This window comes from Chanodichthys erythropterus, chromosome 6 (genome assembly GCF_024489055.1).
Source record: "Chanodichthys erythropterus isolate Z2021 chromosome 6, ASM2448905v1, whole genome shotgun sequence".
Classification (NCBI taxonomy): domain Eukaryota; kingdom Metazoa; phylum Chordata; class Actinopteri; order Cypriniformes; family Xenocyprididae; genus Chanodichthys; species Chanodichthys erythropterus.
In genome coordinates, this window is record NC_090226.1 from 34,538,644 (window position 1) to 34,556,539 (window position 17,896).

Genomic DNA, 17,896 nt, shown 5'->3' on the forward strand with positions numbered 1-17,896 from the left:
AATATGAAAAGCGGCAATTCCTTTTTATTGAATGTAATTATTCAATATATTGTAGGCTTAATATATCAACATAATATATTATTCTGTATATTTTCAAATATACCATTAAATCATTTAATGTATATTGATCATTCATATATAGGGAAATATTTTCTTTGTGTAAGGGTAATTTTGACAGTAATAATAGAGATTGATGTGACGTTTTCATCAACTTTCAGATTCATTTCAGTGAACGCGGCGTCACATGTCAAGTTTGTAGAGAACTTTAATCAGTGTATTTAAATTAAGATTTTGGACACCTCTGAAATGGGTCAAACCATAGATATTACCTGAGAAGTTGAAGTAAATACAGAAGAAATCTGCTCTCATTCAAGGAAGTGTATTTACTGCTTCACTGTTTATGACGTTCTGAGCGATCCAGTCATTTATAGATCAAATCTCTCTACAGTCTGTTCTGATCCATCAACATAGTTCCACTGATGATCCAGAACCAACCCAAAACCCAGGATAGAGCGGCTGAGTGAATGTGGTCTGGACTGTGTGGATGAGGATCATTGTGTCTCCAGAGACGCTGTAGAAGGACAGAGTTCCTGCAGTGTGATCCACATACACTCCTATTCTATAGTGATCCACTTCTACACTATAGTGATCCACATACATTCCTGTTCTACTGCTGATGGGCTCTACAGGGAGTTCAGTTTTTATGTTATTGTGTCTGAATGAGTAACTCTCAGGAGAGCAGATCAAACTGCAGGACTGATCATTATATCCAAACACACACTCATCACCCCGCCCCTTCCTGCTGATGCTCTTATATGACACTGATATATCCACACTCTCACTCCACACAATCTCCCAGTAACAGCGTTGATCACTCACGCTCTCTCTACACAACACCTGATACACATCAAATCTGTCTGGATGATCAGGATATGGCTGAAGATGTGGGTCAGTGTTAGTAATCACTCTGTTCTTCTCAGACAGACGGAGGTGTTCATTCACTGTGTTCAGATCCAGAGTGAGCTGATGGGAATCTGATGGAGATAAAACACATCACAATCAGGAATTATCAATCTGTCTGATCCTTTTAATCTAGATTTTTGCTGCTTGTTAAACGAACTTAATTAACATGAGTAAAAACCACACAATTACTGAACATTCTGTCCTAATTTTTTATTGTGTAAAATCCACTTAAATATGTAAAACTGAAGTTTACTTCATTCATTTGTGTTGAATCAACTGACACTGGGCAGTGGATTTTTAGTTCCCAGCATGCTTTGCAATTGTCTTGATCTGGGATGTATTACAGAAACTTTATATCTTAAGTCTTAAGATCTGACAAGTTAATTTAGGATTTTTCACAAATTCGTATTACAGAAGCAAATCTTAACTTGATTTAGGATTCTTATCCTATCTTACAGAATCTCATCTGTAGTTGGGTAATCTTAAAGAGCTCCATCAGTTCAGTAATCAACTCTCAGGCCTGTTAGCAAGAGCAGCTGCTGTGAAGTAAACGCTTGAGATTAAAATAGAGGATCAAAACAGGTGTGCTTTTAATGAAGTGCTGCAGAAAGAGAAGTTTTGATGAGCCTGATAGAAAAGACAAAGCCTATCACTGTATTTCATGAGTCTAATTATTTATCAGTGTTTTGTTGTCAAAGTGCAGCACATTATTTGGGTGTTCAGATAATATTTATTATGTCTATGGGAAAGACTATTTATATTTATTATGTCTATGGTCTTTCCACCATCAAATATCGCTGATCTTTATCATTTATCATTAATAAATGTGACGCCATTCTCAGACAGCTATCTGCTTTCTCACTGATGTCTGTGAATGTCTTCCTTTTTTAAATTTATTTCCATTCATTGACTCCACAATAAACCATAAGAGCTTATTTTATAAAAAGCAAATAAAATAGATATGACAATGAAACAAAACAATTCGCTATTATACGACAAAATTACAAATTACACATACAGCATAAACAACCTAAATTTACTCATAAATCAAATTAGATCAATGAATCGCCATAAAGATGGCAGTCAAATCAGGGTATCTTCTGTTCATTCGTTTTTTTAAGTTTAATATTGAAATCAGAAAAACGAGAAAACTGCACTTTTTTCGTTTTTCATTTTTAAAAAAGAAAACGAAAAAACAAAAAATTGGCTTGATTTTTCATTTTTTCGTTCTGGGGTTAGAAACGAATAAGCAGCTTGAATATTCGATCTCTACATGTGGGCGGGAATGAAACGCCTCTTTCAGCTGATTGGTCAACCAAACATCAAACCTTGTTCTGCTCAACAGAATAAAAGTCCCTTGCTCTACAGCTGTACGGATGCTTAAAGCGTTTATTGCAACTACATTTCTTCTCTTTCTCATAAATATTAATTTACTTTGCATCTGCACACATCTACCCCCAGCCTACAACTTTAGCACACTGTCTGTTTTATTTAAATGACCAACTATAAAAATCTAGCGAAGCTGCTCAATGCACTGGGCAGTGAATGTATAATACATTGAAGTAAAGCGCAAATCAGTAGCCTATCGATTTGAGTGTAAATATGCAGCAGTCATAACTTTTGTTTTAGACAACACCCTGAGTTTTGGACATGGGATGAATTTGAAATATTACAGATATGAAAAGATATTACATGTTATTAGTTCCTCAAAGTGGAGCTATTAGTTCAGAGATGGACACTTTTGAGATGCCAATTTGAAATAGGCTATCACACATTTAAAAAAAAAAGTAAAATAAATAAATAAATAAATAAAGGGGTAATATTAAATAAAGATAGTGATAAATATAGCCATTATAGTGCTCTCTTAGTTATAAGAATATATCAAAACCCTGAAATAACACTAACAATAAAGAGATGAAGAGTATTTTTATAGCCTATTTATTGCCATCTGTCTGTGTCAGAAATTAACTTTACCATAATTGATTTTCAGGGGATTTTTTTTTTTACCTTTATGTAGGATTTTTTCCTAATCTTATTAAATATGTAGGTATGCTATCTTTAATTAAAAGTTCTTAAATTTAGTCAATTAAATTAGAATAATATGATGCTATAGGTTGTTACCAATTAAGGTTTGCAGAGGTGGCAAAGAAGCAGCATCTGAAGTTGCTTTTAGATCTATTTAATGAGATGTTAGTGTTGCTCAGAGAGGGCAGTAAATGCGTAGCAATTACAATTGCATAATGTTATGAGATTAATGTTTTAAACAACATTTTGAATACAGAAATATTAAATGAATGACAAAATGAAACGATATTTGATTATGACATTAATGTCTCCAGTAGGTTGCGGCAAGTCATTGTGTCAAATCATAAAATGAATAAACAGAAGATATCCAGATTACCCGCCCCCTTTAGTTACTGTTGCTATGTCCGACAAGCCATGCCGCTCTCACACCACACATGTTCTCAGGCAGTGAAAACGTGTGGTGTGCGCAGCGAGGACACTGACAACATGTTGACAGATAAGACAGAGCAGGTTACTTTTGATATAAAAGTCTCAAATTTTGTCATTTTTAAAGAAATGTAAACAATAAATACCATTTTGTTTCTCTTTAATGCGTAGTGACATATCGCTGTAGCGCCTGTTCAAGCGGCTTGAGAACAGATCATCTCTTCCAACTAGTTCATTTATAGCATCAAATAAACATGAATGAACATCATAAGGAATGTTGTTTAAATTGTGGAAAGATGTCATTACACATTATTTTTCAAGTTCAAGCCCACCTACGTTAATCTTCTAACTCCTGACTGCTTTGTCAGACAAAATGGCGGATTCTGTGTTATGATTGTTTAGATCGCCTGTCAATCAAACTCCTGGTGAAGGGTTAAGGTCCAGGTATCTTCCGTTCATTCATGTTTTGATTTGATATTGAAATCATAAAAATGCGAAAACCGCACCTTTTTTCGTTTTTCATTTTTAAAATGAAAACGAAAAAACAAAAAATTGGCTTGATTTTTCTTTTTTCGTTCTGGGGTTGGAAACAAATAAGCAGTTTGAAAATTCGATCTCTACATGTGGGCGGGAATGAAACGCCTCTTTCCGCTGATTGGTCAACCAGACGTCAAACCATGTCGTCATCAGTTGTTCATCGGTTCCGCTCAACAGAATAAAAGTCCCTCGCTCTACAGCTGTACGGATTCTTAACGCGTTTATTCTACATTTTATCTCGTCCTATTGAAATATTAGTTTACTTTGCTGCAGCACACAATTACCCCCATTCTACAACTTTAGCACACTGCCTGTTTTACTGAAGTGACCAACTATAAAAATCTAGCGAAGCTGCTCAACGCACTGGGCAGCGAATGTATAGGCCTACAGTCTATGGTATAGGCATACATTGAATTAAAAAGTGCAAATCAGTAGCCGATGTAAATATGCAGCAGTCATAACTTTTGTTTTAGACAACACCCTGAGTTTTGGACATGGGGTGAATTTGAAATATGACAGATATAAAAATAAATTTCATGTTATTAGTTCATCAAAGCGGTGCTATAGAGAGATGGACTTAAAATGCGAATTGGATGATTTGATGACGGAGGTGAACTCGTTTATGCCAATTTGAAATAGGCTTTGACACATTTAAAAAAAGTAAAATAAATAAAGGGAAAAATGTTAAAACAGTGTTAAAAAATAACCATTATAGTGCTCTCTTAAGAAGATATCAATTATACTTTATCAATATTAGGCTATATATCAAAACCCTGAAATAACACTAACAATAATGAGATAAAGAGTATTTTTATAGCCTATTTATTTTCATCTGTCTGTGTCAGAAATTAACTGTAATTGATTTAATTGATTTTCAGGGAAAAATCTATTTGTTACCAATTAAATCGGTATCAACCAAAGGCTTGCAGTGGTGTCAAAGAAGCACCATCTGAAGTTGCTTTTAGATTTATGAGTTGTTAGATTGCTCAGAGAGGGCAGTATATGTGTAGGAATAACAGTTGCATAATGTAATGATATTAATGTTTCAGTTTGAATACAGAAAATTTTAAATGACAAAATGAAACGATAATTGGATTATGAAATTAATGTCGCCAGTAGGTGTCAGCAAGTCATTGTGTTAATGATTGAGTCATTTATTTAAGCGATTCGTTCAAAATTTTGATTCATTCAAGAATATATCAATTGGATCTTTCATTTGTTCAAAGACTCTGATTCATTCAGGAATGAAACACTGCTCTGTGCGCTACGAGTCAGTCACACAACGGTTCTGATCTGCATTGGAAGTTTAGTCGGCAGAGAAAATAAAACACCGGTTTGTGTGACATTCATTAATACTCAATATTAATGAAATAAACTCAGAATATTGCCTTAAACAAAAGTTATAGCTCTTAGAAAAGGAAAAAAAATAGCATGTTGCCTATTTTATACATATATTATGAAACAGAAGGATAACTTAATATTTGTCATTTGACATGTCCTACACTTCTCTATGAAAAAAAAAAAAAACTCAAAATAGAATAGGCATAATAGATGTGCTGTGACAGTAAAATACACACACACACACATATACAGCTATGGAAAAAATTAAGAGACCACTTAACATTGATTTCTGAACTTGGAGTGGTCTCATTTTTTCCATAGCTCTATATATATATATATATATATATATATATATATATATATATATATATATATATATATATATATATTCATAGCCTATCTATCATTTCAATTCCATCCCATGTTGTGTAAAACAAAAGACATTTTTACACTCAATGTATCGAAGTTGTAGGCTGGGGGTAGTTGTGTGCAGCTGCAAAGTAAATTCATATTTATGAGATAAACTAATATTTCACATGATGAATTAATGTCTACACTGAATTAAGCCCTGACTCTGCATCAGAACGATTTGTGTCAAGCCATTCACTAGTCTGGCTATTTGATGAGAAAGAGATAAAATGTAGAATAAACGCGTTAATAATCTGTACAGCTTGTAGAGCGAGGGACTTTTATTCTGTTGAGCTGAACCGATGAACAACTGATGACGACATGGTTTGACATCTGGTTGACCAATCAGCGGAAAGAGGCGTTTCATTCCCGCCCACATGTAGAGATCGAATATTCAAACTGCCTATTTGTTTCCAACCCCAGAACGAAAAATGAAAATGAAAAACGAAAAAAAGTGCAGTTTTCTAATTTTTCTGATTTCAATATCAAATCAAAACATGAATGAACGGAAGATACCCTGATTTTGATTCATACCCTGATTCCCGCGTACTTTTGCCTCCATTCATTTTTCCTTTTTTAAACCAGAAGTGAAATATGGAAAATGCGGTTTCTTTGTTTTTTTATTTTAACACTGATGAATAGAATTAGCAGATACAAGCCAATTTTCTTTATGCAAGATTAATATTTTATTAAAAATAACATAAATGATATACAAGTTGTTATTTAATATGTAAAAATGCTAAATTTAATTTCCAGTGTTTTGCGTCATACACACAGACGCTAAAGTGCCCTCTAGTGCCTGTTCCTCTGGCGTCAATAGAATGACTCGCTTCAAGAGCCAGCCTAAATGACATTGATTAATTTTCATTCATTAAATTACTATTATAGTAATTAATATACTATTATTATTATTTGTACATTTATATTTTAACCTAAACATTACATTTCTAAACCTTATAGCCTCTTGTTTAGCGCTCTAACATGATCGAGTTCCCGCTTGTGGTCTCAATCCCGTCATTTTTATGTGAATAAAGGCCAAAACGACATCTAAATTACTGTGACTTTTTCATCTGGCTTTTATTTGGCTGGGTTTTATATTGAGAAATTGTTTGGGATTAGGAGTCACTTTATAGCTATGCTGTTTTGCTGTAAATGAAAATATACCAACATTTGTTATGATGATAAAATTGTACCCCAATATGTGATCTCGTGAAGACAAAATTCCCATGCCCTTTGCCTCAGTGGAGGTTTGACATGAAATATTTCTCAATTCTCATTGAAAGGTGATAGAGAGGATTTTTTCTTCGACTGAGAATCCAAAGACTGTTACAGAGTTTTTGAAATGAGCACATGCGTAAGAACAGCCCCCCTCCTTCACAGTTCACTTCAAAGGAACGCCTCCCAAAACTCGTGCACGAGTATCGGAACACGAGTGTTTACCACCGGCATTCGCTGTGTCGTGTTTTTTGGATTCATTATGTCGGACTCACCGCAGGTAACTCAATCTGCAATTGTTATTCCTGTCTCCTGACAAAAACATTGCATGTGGCGCCTGTGGAGTGTGGAAAGTTACTGGAGCGCGCAGCCGCGCTCGTCTCTCACAAGGAACGTCACGGCAGTGATTGACAAGCCAGAGGGCATAAACGATGATCGCGTAAACGATTGGCTGATGTTTTTAAGGCCCTACCTCCTGCACAGATTATGTATATTAATATTATTCCTTTCAGTGCACCTAATAAATAGTCTTTTATCCGTTAGTAAAGACAGTTTCAAGTAATATTGCAAAAATGTATAAAACAAAACATCCTCTTTAGCACCTTTGAAAGCAAGGCGTTACGCCCGCGTCGCTAGGACATTAATTCTTTATGTGGCTTAATCCTAAAAACATCCAGGGAGAAACATTTTCTTTTCATGTCATCACTAGCATCTGCTATAACTGCAACGTAAACAAAATGGAAGGACAATATAAAGTTATGGGTTTATAATGGTTTTCTACAAGTGGAAAACGCTGAACGTTGAAAGCGCGTTGCCTTCGGCCTGACCTGCTTGTCTGCACATCTTTATTGTTAATTTAATATCGGTGTCTTAATGCATTAGCGTTTTCTTCATAACTGTGTTTTATTTTCTAGGAAAATGCTTAACGTGTTATTAATTGTGTTCATAGTGGGCTGCTTATAAGGTGTAGTGAATTTGCTCCTCCAATATCACCTACATTAAGCCACATTAAGGATTTTTCACTTTAAGCACTTAGAATGTCCTGCTTCGCAGGACATGTTTGCTGCCAGTATCTCTTGGACGTGCGGCAGTATCGGACCCCTCGTGAGTGAGAAGGGTGTAGAAATCAACCACCCGTCTCATATTTTGCGGGACAGTCCCGAAATTGGGAGCTTTGTCCTGCGTCCCGCAAGACTTAAGTAGTGTCCCGCATTTCATTTATGTCTGTAATTTTTTTCATCCCTGAAATTACAATACAACAGAAGGAAATATAATAAAAACTAGGAGCATTAAAAATCTATTTGTGCAGCCGTCATATTCTAGCTGTGAAAATAACCAACCAATGCAATCATAGAGGGAGGTTTTCCCGCTGATGTCAACTGAGTGGACAGCGCAAATGGAGAGAGACTGAATATGTGCGCGAGAGAGATCGAGTTGTCCGAGAGCGAGCGAACCTGTGCGAGAGAGACCAAGTGTGTCCGAGCATTAGTAAATTAGTACATTAGTAAACAGTGATCAGATTATATGCAGTCATTTAAAACAATTCTACTGTAGGAGTGGAATTTGGGGACCAATATTACAGTTTAAAAACTGGGATAAAAGTGTAATAGAAAGAACACAACAGCCATGTGCAGTGTTAATGATAAATCTTTTGTCATGTGTTACATTTTCTAACATAAACGGAAAAAAAGTGGACTCTTCTTAAGGTTTGTAGACAAACTAGTTCTTCTCATTGGACTGTGCGATTTACACTTTTCTCTTTAACATTGTTTTTTAACATTGTTATCATAATGATTAAACTATAAAGCAGTATAGTTTCAAAAATGAAGATTCTCATTGTTTACTTACTCTGATGCCATTCAGGTGCACATGACTTTCTTTTTCAGAACACAAATGCATTTTTTTAATCTGCAGGAAATTCAAGATCTGTATGCATATATAATGCAAGAAAATGTGTTCCACCATTGTAATTTATGCAAGAAACAAATCAATAAGTAAAACATCTTCAGCTTTAAACTAGTGCATCTGACCAGGGCTCTGATGCTGTTTGAAATTCGGTTTGAAACTCCCATGTGAAGTTCATTCTTCTATTGCAATCAAAGCATCACTTTCTTTTCACATGAACATGGTAACATATTTGTTACTAAGCTTCTTAATGAATTGAGTGCAAACAGGACGAGCTTTTAAAGCTTTATTTATTTTGTTTTGTTATACACCTATTCTTTTGCTATAAGACATTATTTGATTTCTTTTAGACTTTCCAAATGATTGCAGTCTTTTATTTTCATGGTATGCATCTACAGATTTCAAATTTCTTTCTAAACATATCTGTGTTCTGCTGAAGTTGTGCATCAGGGTAAATGAATAATGAGAATTTAATTGAACAAATTAACAATTTTTTTAAAGGATTCATGTTAAAGCAAGTGCTATTTTCCTTTTGCTTAACTTCCTGTTTATCAGCCAATTTTTCAATGCCTTTTTTTTTTTTTTTTTTTTGTCTGTGCTTTAATAAATAGAAAATTATGTACCATAATTTATTTCTTCTTTATTTATTTTTTCTCCATCTACTGAATAATAGTTTGATATGTCTGTATAGCCTACATTTTATATATGCCACTAAAGATGTTAATTATGTATTGTTTATGTAATGTTTTATTTTTTATATTGTAGAATTATAGCTGTAACCTGTCACGATCACGTCTGTTCCTGTCACATCCCGGACTACATTTCCCATGATCTTCCATTGCTTATCACCTGCACTCACTTCACAATCACTCCACACTAATCACCACACCCAGCTGCCACACATTACCTGGACTATAAAGGACTCATACACACACCACCTCACCGCGAAGTCTTGTTTTCCCTGTGATGCAATTCCGAGCGATTATACCCTGTCTGATTGTCTGTCACTGTACCTCTTGTCTTTCGTTTATGATCCTGTGCCGCCTGTCCTGACCATTGCTTTGTATACTGTTCTGTGATTGATATCTGCCAGCCCTGACCCTCGGCTTGTTCCTGACTACGATTCTGCCTGTTCCTTGCTGTACCTGTTTGCTGTTATCTGACCCCTGCCTGTACGACCACGCTCACTTCTAATAAAACGCTGCATTTGGATCTTTCTCTGAGTCCCGCCTTCGTTACAGAAGACTTCGCCAAACCTAGATCCAGCAGCTTCTGTGAGCATGTTCAGCCTCAGCATGGACCCAGCATGGTGTCTCGTCAGCCTGCGTCAAGGTAACAGTACTCTCGAGGCACATATCCAGAAATTTTTGGGGATTGCTAATTTATCTGATCTGCCGGACCACGCCCTCATTGATTTCTTTACCTATGGATTAAACGAACCATTAAAGAACTGCTTACTTACCAATGGTCCCCGAGGGTCGCTCATGGAATTTCTGGACTTTGCCCTGTTCACTGTCGGTTCACTTTTTACTGTGGGTATCGCAGAGGAATGCGACACCACGGTGAATCACGTCATGGCGGCCGCTAAAGAGAACACTCACAAAATGGCGGCTACCACAACAACATCACATCACGTCTCCGCTGATCTTCTAGAGCAACGCCACGTCTCCGCTGATCGCCCAGAGCAACGTCACGCCTTTGCTGATCGCCCAGAGCAACGTCATGCCTTCGCTGATCGCCCAGAGCAATGTCACGTCGCCGCTGATCGCCCAGAGCAATGTCACGTCGCCGCTGATCGCCCAGAGCCACGTCACGTCTCTAGATCTGTCAGGGTGTGGAGAGGATTGCGTTCCGGTGTGGCTGATCCACCGCTGATTGCAGCCCGAGCAGCTGGCATCCCTAAGTCTCTGCCGGCCGCTTCGCTCTCAAGCCCGGTGGACGCTTCGCACTCAAGCTCGCCGGTTGCAACGCTCTCAAACTCTCCGGTTGCTATGGACTTATGTTCGCCGATTTCAACGCACTCAAGTTCGCCGGTTGCTATGGACTTATGTTCGCCGATTGCAACGCACTCAAGTTCGCCGGTTGCTATGGACTTATGTTCGCCGATTGCAACGCACTCAAGTTCGCCGGTTGCTATGGACTTATGTTCGCCGATTGCAACGCACTCAAGTTCGCCGGTTGCTATGGACTCTTGTTCGCCGATTGCAACGCACGCAAGTTCGCCGGTTGCTATGGACTCTTGTTCGCCGATTGCAACGCACGCAAGTTCGCTGGTTGCTATGGACTCAAGCGCCCTGGACGCGATGGACAAGATGGCTGCTTTGCCAGTGCCCACGGGCAAGATGGCCGCCCCTGCAGTGCTGAAGGTAGTAGGGGGCGTTCCAGCCACTGAGTCCGCTCCAGAAACCGCTCCAGTCGGTGAACCATCGCCTCACTCTCGGAGGAGAAGGAGGAGGAGGAGGAAGAAGACGTCCTCCTCTCCTCAAGACAATGATGAGGCGCTTAAAGGGATTTTTAATAGATGCCTCGATGACCCTCTGCCTCAGTGGGAGTTGGAGGGGCTCCAGATCCTGGATTTTTGGGGCTTTGTCCATTATCTTTCCCACAGAAGCCGTTGGGCAACTCACGCTCAGCCAGAGCCCGCTCCCGCCTGTGAGTCCACTCCAGAGTCTTCGGAGGAGGTGGGCACTGAGCCTCAGCTTCACTCTGGTAAAGGGAGGAGAAGGAGAAGGAAGAAGGCTTCCTTCATCCTTCAAGGCTTGGAGGCCTCTTCAGCCAGTGAGCCCGCTCCAGCCAGTGAGCCCGCTCCAGCCAGTGAGCCCGCTCCAGCCAGTGAGCCCGCTCCAGCCAGTGAGTCCGCTCCAGCCAGGGAGTCCGCTCCAGCCAGGGAGTCCGCTCCAGCCAGGGAGTCCGCTCCAGCCAGGGAGTCCGCTCCAGAGCCCACTCCAGCTAGCGAGTCCACTCCAGAGCCCACTCCAGCCAGTGAGTCCGCTCCAGCCAGGGAGTCCGCTCCAGCCAGGGAGTCTGCTCCAGAGCCCACTCCAGCTAGCGAGTCCACTCCAGAGCCCACTCCAGCCAGTGAGTCCATTTTGGGTGAGCCACCGCCTCACCCTCATAAGCGGAGGAGAAGGAGGAAGAGAGCTTCCTCCGTACTACAAGGCCTGGAGACCACTCCAGGGGTTGTTCATGGGTTCTCCAAGGGCCTTGCCCTGCCGGCGCCAACGAAGCACCTTGCCCTGCCGCCGCCAACGAAGCGCCTTGCCCTGCCGGCGCCGCCCAGGCCGCTAGTCCTGCCACCGTCGTCCAAGCCTTCTGCTCTGCCACCACCGCCCAAGCCTTCTGCCCTGCTACCTCTGCCCAGGCCGCCTGAACCATTGAAATCTGCCTGGTCAGTTTCTCCAGCACCACCCTGGCAATCAGCCAGGACTCCAGACCTGCCAGTGCCCGCCTGGTCAAATCCTCCAGCGCCGCCCTGGCAATCAGCCGGGACCCCAAACCTGCCAGTGCCCGCCTGGTCAATTCCTCCAGCGCCGCCCTGGCAATCAGCCGGGACCCCAAACCTGCCAGTGCCCGCCTGGTCAATTCCTCCAGCGCCGCCCTGGCAATCAGCCGGGACCCCAAACCTGCCAGTGCCCGCCTGGGCAAATCCTCCAGCGCCGCCCTGGCAATCAGCCGGGACCCCAAACCTGCCAGTGCCCGCCTGGTCAGTTCCTCCAGCACCGCCCTGGCTTTCAGTGGGGCACCCTTGATCTGGCCCGCCATCCCTCCCCCTGATCCTCCTCCTGTCCACCTCCCTCCTGAGTTTTTTTGTGTTTTTGTGTTTTGTCTGGTGGAGTGTCTGGTAGCCGCTCCCTTGAGGGGGGGTAATGTCATGATCACCAGTGAGAGTGCCCTTTCAGCCTCTAGAGGGCACTCCATTCCGGACTCTCGTTTCCACCCATTGCATTCACTACATTACCCATAACGCACTCCCCGGACTCATTATCCCACTCATTGCACTCAGCTGTTTTGTGTTTCATCATTAGTGTCTGTCTATTTATACCTGGTTTGTTTCTGTCTGTGTTTGTGGTTCATTGTTTGATGTCACCCTCGTGTCTGATCCCTGGTTTTCATGTTCTCCCGTTTTGGTTTGTAGTTTTCTTGTTTCGTGTTTCTTGTTTTATGTTTGGACTGCTGTTTATGGATTATGACCTTTGCCTGTACCCTGGATTACGCCTTTTGGATTTGCCTTTAATAAACACCTTTTGCTGCAATTGGACCTATCTCGTCTTCATGAGTTCCGTGACAATTGGTCTCCAAATTCCACTCCTTAGAATTGTTTTAATGACTGCATATAATCTGATCAATGTTTATTAATGTACTAATTTACTAATGCTCGGACAAACTCGATCTCTCTCGCGCGCATATTCGGTCTCTCGCGCGCAGGTTCGCTCGCTCTCGGACACACTCGATCTCTCTCACAAAAATAGCATTACATTCATAAAGTTTTATCCTTTATTGTGTACATATATTGCACATGTTCCCATATAAATGTACACACACATAATATACACACATTCTTTGAATGAGTTACAATCAGTGGTTACAACAGATTTCTAGTTCCCAGCATGCTTTGCTTCTGACTATTAAAGGACACACTGTAAAAAAATATTTTATGGTGAAAGAAATACTACAGAAAAAAATGTAATTTTTACATGAGAAAAGAATCAGGTAAGAATTTAAAAAAGTAAATTCTATATTAGTACTCAATTTAATCTTGTATTAAATCATAAATATCAACATTATAAAATTAAGTAAATCTACTCAGCTTTACTGATACTGGTGTTCCTATCTTGCACTGGGCCTTGTAACTTCAACAAAGTAGAAATTGCTCAACCTTTTACTGGCCAAGTTAAAATTACTTCTTTTCTTTGTTAATTTTACTTATCTTAGTTAAGTAGAGTTACTTAATTCCAAATTAGAAATTTACTTAAAAAAATATGCGTGCAAAAACTTGCGAAAGAAAAATTAAGTGAATTTTACTTATTGTTTTATACAGTGCAGTAAATGTTAAAATTGAGTGTTTAATGTGTTTTGCTCAATATTAATATAGACAGATCTGTTAGTGTTTAAAGTTGCATTATTTTGGAATTTAAAAGGTTTTCTGGTATGTGTTTGTTTTTGGTTACGATTGTGCTGAAGAATAGAGTCTGTGAGTAGGTTAATGATTGGCCAAACACATTTAATACTATAATTACTTTATTTCAAAAGTAGTGGCTGTGCTCTCTTTAAAACAGTGATAGTTTTTTTTAATAAATACTTTAGTACATGCAGGTGTGCTTTTAACTAGCTTGAAAATATGAAACATTTATAATATAAAAAATGATAAAATATAAGAAATATATTACTTTATATATTTCTCTATATATGTGTGTTTATACTGCATGACTAAATATATCTGCCATATAATACACATGCAGTACCATATCTGATCACATACATCTATATATTATGAAATGTATTACTGAATATAAAAATACATACATTATGACATATTAGTAAATATATTGCCACATATTTTTCAATATATGAAAAGCGGCAATTCCTTTTTTATCAAATTTAATTATTCAAGTTATTGTAGGCCTAATATATCAACATAATAAATTATTTTAAATTCTGATTATGGCCGCCTCTGAAATGGGTCAAACCATAGATATTACCTGAGAAGTTGAAGTAAATACAGAAGAAATCTGCTCTCATTCAAGGAAGTGTATTTACTGCTTCACTGTTTATGACGTTCTGAGCGATCCAGTCATTTATAGATCAAATCTCTCTACAGTCTGTTCTGATCCATCAACATAGTTCCACTGATGATCCAGAACCAACCCAAAACCCAGGATAGAGCGGCTGAGTGAATGTGGTCTGGACTGTGTGGATGAGGATCATTGTGTCTCCAGAGACGCTGTAGAAGGACAGAGTTCCTGCAGTGTGATCCACATACACTCCTATTCTATAGTGATCCACTTCTACACTATAGTGATCCACATACATTCCTGTTCTACTGCTGATGGGCTCTACAGGGAGTTCAGTTTTTATGTTATTGTGTCTGAATGAGTAACCGTCAGGAGAGCAGATCAAACTCCAGGACTGATCATTATATCCAAACACACACTCATCACCCCGCCCCTTCCTGCTGATGCTCTTATATGACACTGATATATCCACACTCTCACTCCACACAATCTCCCAGTAACAGCGTTGATCACTCACGCTCTCTCTACACAACACCTGATACACATCAAATCTGTCTGGATGATCAGGATATGGCTGAAGATGTGGGTCAGTGTTAGTAATCACTCTGTTCTTCTCAGACAGACGGAGGTGTTCATTCACTGTGTTCGGATCCAGAGTGAGCTGATGGGAATCTGATGGAGATAAAACACATCACAATCAGGAATTATCAATCTGTCAGATCTGTTAATCTGGATTTTTGCTGCTTGTTAAATGTACTTAACTAAAATTAGTTAAAACCACACAGTTATTGAACATTCTATCCTAATTTAATTGTGTAAAATCCATTTAAATATGTAAAACTGAAGTTTACGTCATCCATTTGTATTGAATGAACTGAAACTGGACAGTGGATTTTTAGTTCCCAGCATGCTTTACAATCGTCTGGGTCTGGGTATTACGGAAACTTTCTATCTTACGTCTTAAGATCTGACAAGTTAATTTAGGATTTTTCACAAATTCGTATTACAAAAGCAAATCTTAACTTGATTTAGGATTCTTATCCTATCTCACAAAATCTCATCTGTAGTTCAGTAATCTTAAAGCGCTCCATTGAGTTTGGTAATCAACTCTCAGGTCTGTTACCAAGTAACCAATGATGAGCGAGCAGTTGCCAGAGATTGTATATTATAGGGAGATGAGAGGGTCAGTATCTCTTACCATTGGAGAAAGCATAACGGCTAACTTAATCACGTGTGGCACCTCTCATCCTATTGCCTATTGTTGCATCTCCATGGATGAGACATGCGGATAACTACATACTGTAGATTATTCAGCCTTCATTGAATTTTATGTATAATCAATTAGGGCTGGATGATATGGCCAAAATTTATATCACGATATAATTCTTAATTTCGGTCGATACGATATAATTCCGATATCGATATGAACTATATAATAGCCTCAGAAAAACTGCCAAGAACGGCCACAACGTCTGAAAAATGAATTTGCCAAATCTATGAAATCTCTTCCTATAAAACTATATAATATTTTAGAAATAATACAGTACAAATAAATTTGTTCAGCTTTTATTTGTATTTAGCCTTCATACAAACATAACAAATAAACATAAGACTCACTCACTTTTGTAATATTAATATCTTTAACATTAAACTATAACGTAGGCTGATTTTATTATCGTTAATATAGATTAAAACAAAAGTGTTTCAGCCAAGATAAAGATTGTGAATAGTAAAAACAGAAAAAAAAAAAACAGTGAGAAACAACAAAAACACATTGCTGGGGCAGGGACATTGTTGAGTGTTGATGACACTAGGGGTGCAATGGTTCAAATTGCTCATGGTTCGGTTCGTATCACGGTGCTATTAGCACATACCGAACCGTACCCAAACCGTGATCCTAAAAATAAGACTACTGTCAAATAAAAATAAAGAAAATAAGAACAAACGATCAAACTACAAGCAAATAAGTACATCACAAATAAGTACAATAAAGCAAATATTCAAATGAAATAAACAGTGCTTTTCAGGTTTTTCAGGTATCTAACAGTAGTTTTCAGGTACAGAAAATGGATAAAGTAATCAAATATAAAATTACACTGCATATTATCTTTACTGTATAAAATAAATAAAGATGAATCATTATTGAAGTTACAAAAACTATTCAGTCAAGAGCAGTGAGTGATTTCTTTGTTATTTGTTGTTTGATTTAACATGCACGATCCAGTAGCTACATATACTCTTACACATGCGCTGTCTTTCTCGACTGTTAAGACGGGCAAAATTGACTTAATGTTTGTATGAATTTGCCCGCTGAAGCGCAAGACTTAAAAGAGAACTCAGTATTTGCGCGCTGACTGAAATAAGCGTGTGCGCGCGTCGGATGAGCGCACACAAATCTTCTCACAGTGCGCAAGTTCTCTTTCGCGTCTTGTTCTTGAAGGTTTAAATCAGCAAGGCTTAAATGAGTTAGTTTAAACACAGACAGCAACGTGTGCTGTTCAGGTCTCACCTGTATCAACACCCGGGTGATGACGGCGTAAATGACTGGACATTAGAGCAGACGGCACTAGCTGTTAACAGTTTACAAAGAGTGACTGTTTTGTCCACGCTTCTTGATTATCGTTGTTGTAACGTTTTGCGCATCCATCGACTGAAACATACATTATCTGAACTCTGTCTGTCTGTTTTCCATGTTGCTATTTTAAACAAACCATATTAACCAATAGATAATGCTGAGTGAGCACTGGCTGATGGCTGCATGCGTGTCTCTGGTGTACGTCATCACGCCAATGGCCAATCGCGTTCTGCTCTTTCTAACGGCTGCGCCTCAAGTCAGTGAGAAATGTTGTAATGTATATATCGAAATACCGGAAATGTGTTTAAAAATCATATCACCGTTATCGGAAAAAATTATATCGCGATATATATTGATATTGAATTATTGTCCAGCCCTATAATCAATGAACTCTTCAACAATTATGAGTTTGTCTGTTTTAAAAAACTAACCAAAAAAGTAAACATTAAATGTTTAACTTTCTATATTGTCAAAATAAATAATTGCAACAGTTCTATCACACCTAAATTAAACTCAGTACAAAGAAAAAAAAAAGTGTTCTCTTTTGAATTCTCATTTGCTGATGTGGAAGCGGAAGTCAACAGCACATAAATGCCAGAATGTAAAATTTAATGCATTTACATGTGATACATTTTGGTTGTATTCATAAATTAATGCAAAATTAGCATCTTCTAAATGCATGTCACAGTTCCCGGACTACAACTCTCATCATCCTCTCCGTCTCACACCTGCACGTACTTCCCCAGCTCACCATCAGCACGGATTCCCC

The 17,896-nt window shown here is 38.7% G+C and overlaps 1 protein-coding gene across 3 annotated transcripts in view; it reads right to left on the reverse strand.

Annotated features, from left to right (window-relative positions):
* Positions 1 to 326: 326 nt before the first annotated feature.
* The window catches only part of LOC137021807 (NLR family CARD domain-containing protein 3-like), a 29,414-nt gene continuing 11,844 nt past the window's right edge, over positions 327 to 17,896 (reverse strand). The window contains exons 8-9 of one of the 3 annotated variants that reach the window (XM_067388779.1): positions 15,070 to 15,224; positions 327 to 1,034 (exon numbers count right to left, since the gene is read on the reverse strand). In XM_067388779.1, the coding sequence (XP_067244880.1) occupies positions 1,008 to 1,034; positions 15,070 to 15,224 (182 nt within the window). In that variant the 3' untranslated portion in view covers positions 327 to 1,007. Of the gene's footprint in view, positions 1,035 to 13,407; positions 15,225 to 16,350; positions 16,465 to 17,896 lie in introns of those variants that run through there. The other 2 variants (XM_067388778.1, XM_067388780.1) reach the window with 2 other exon arrangements.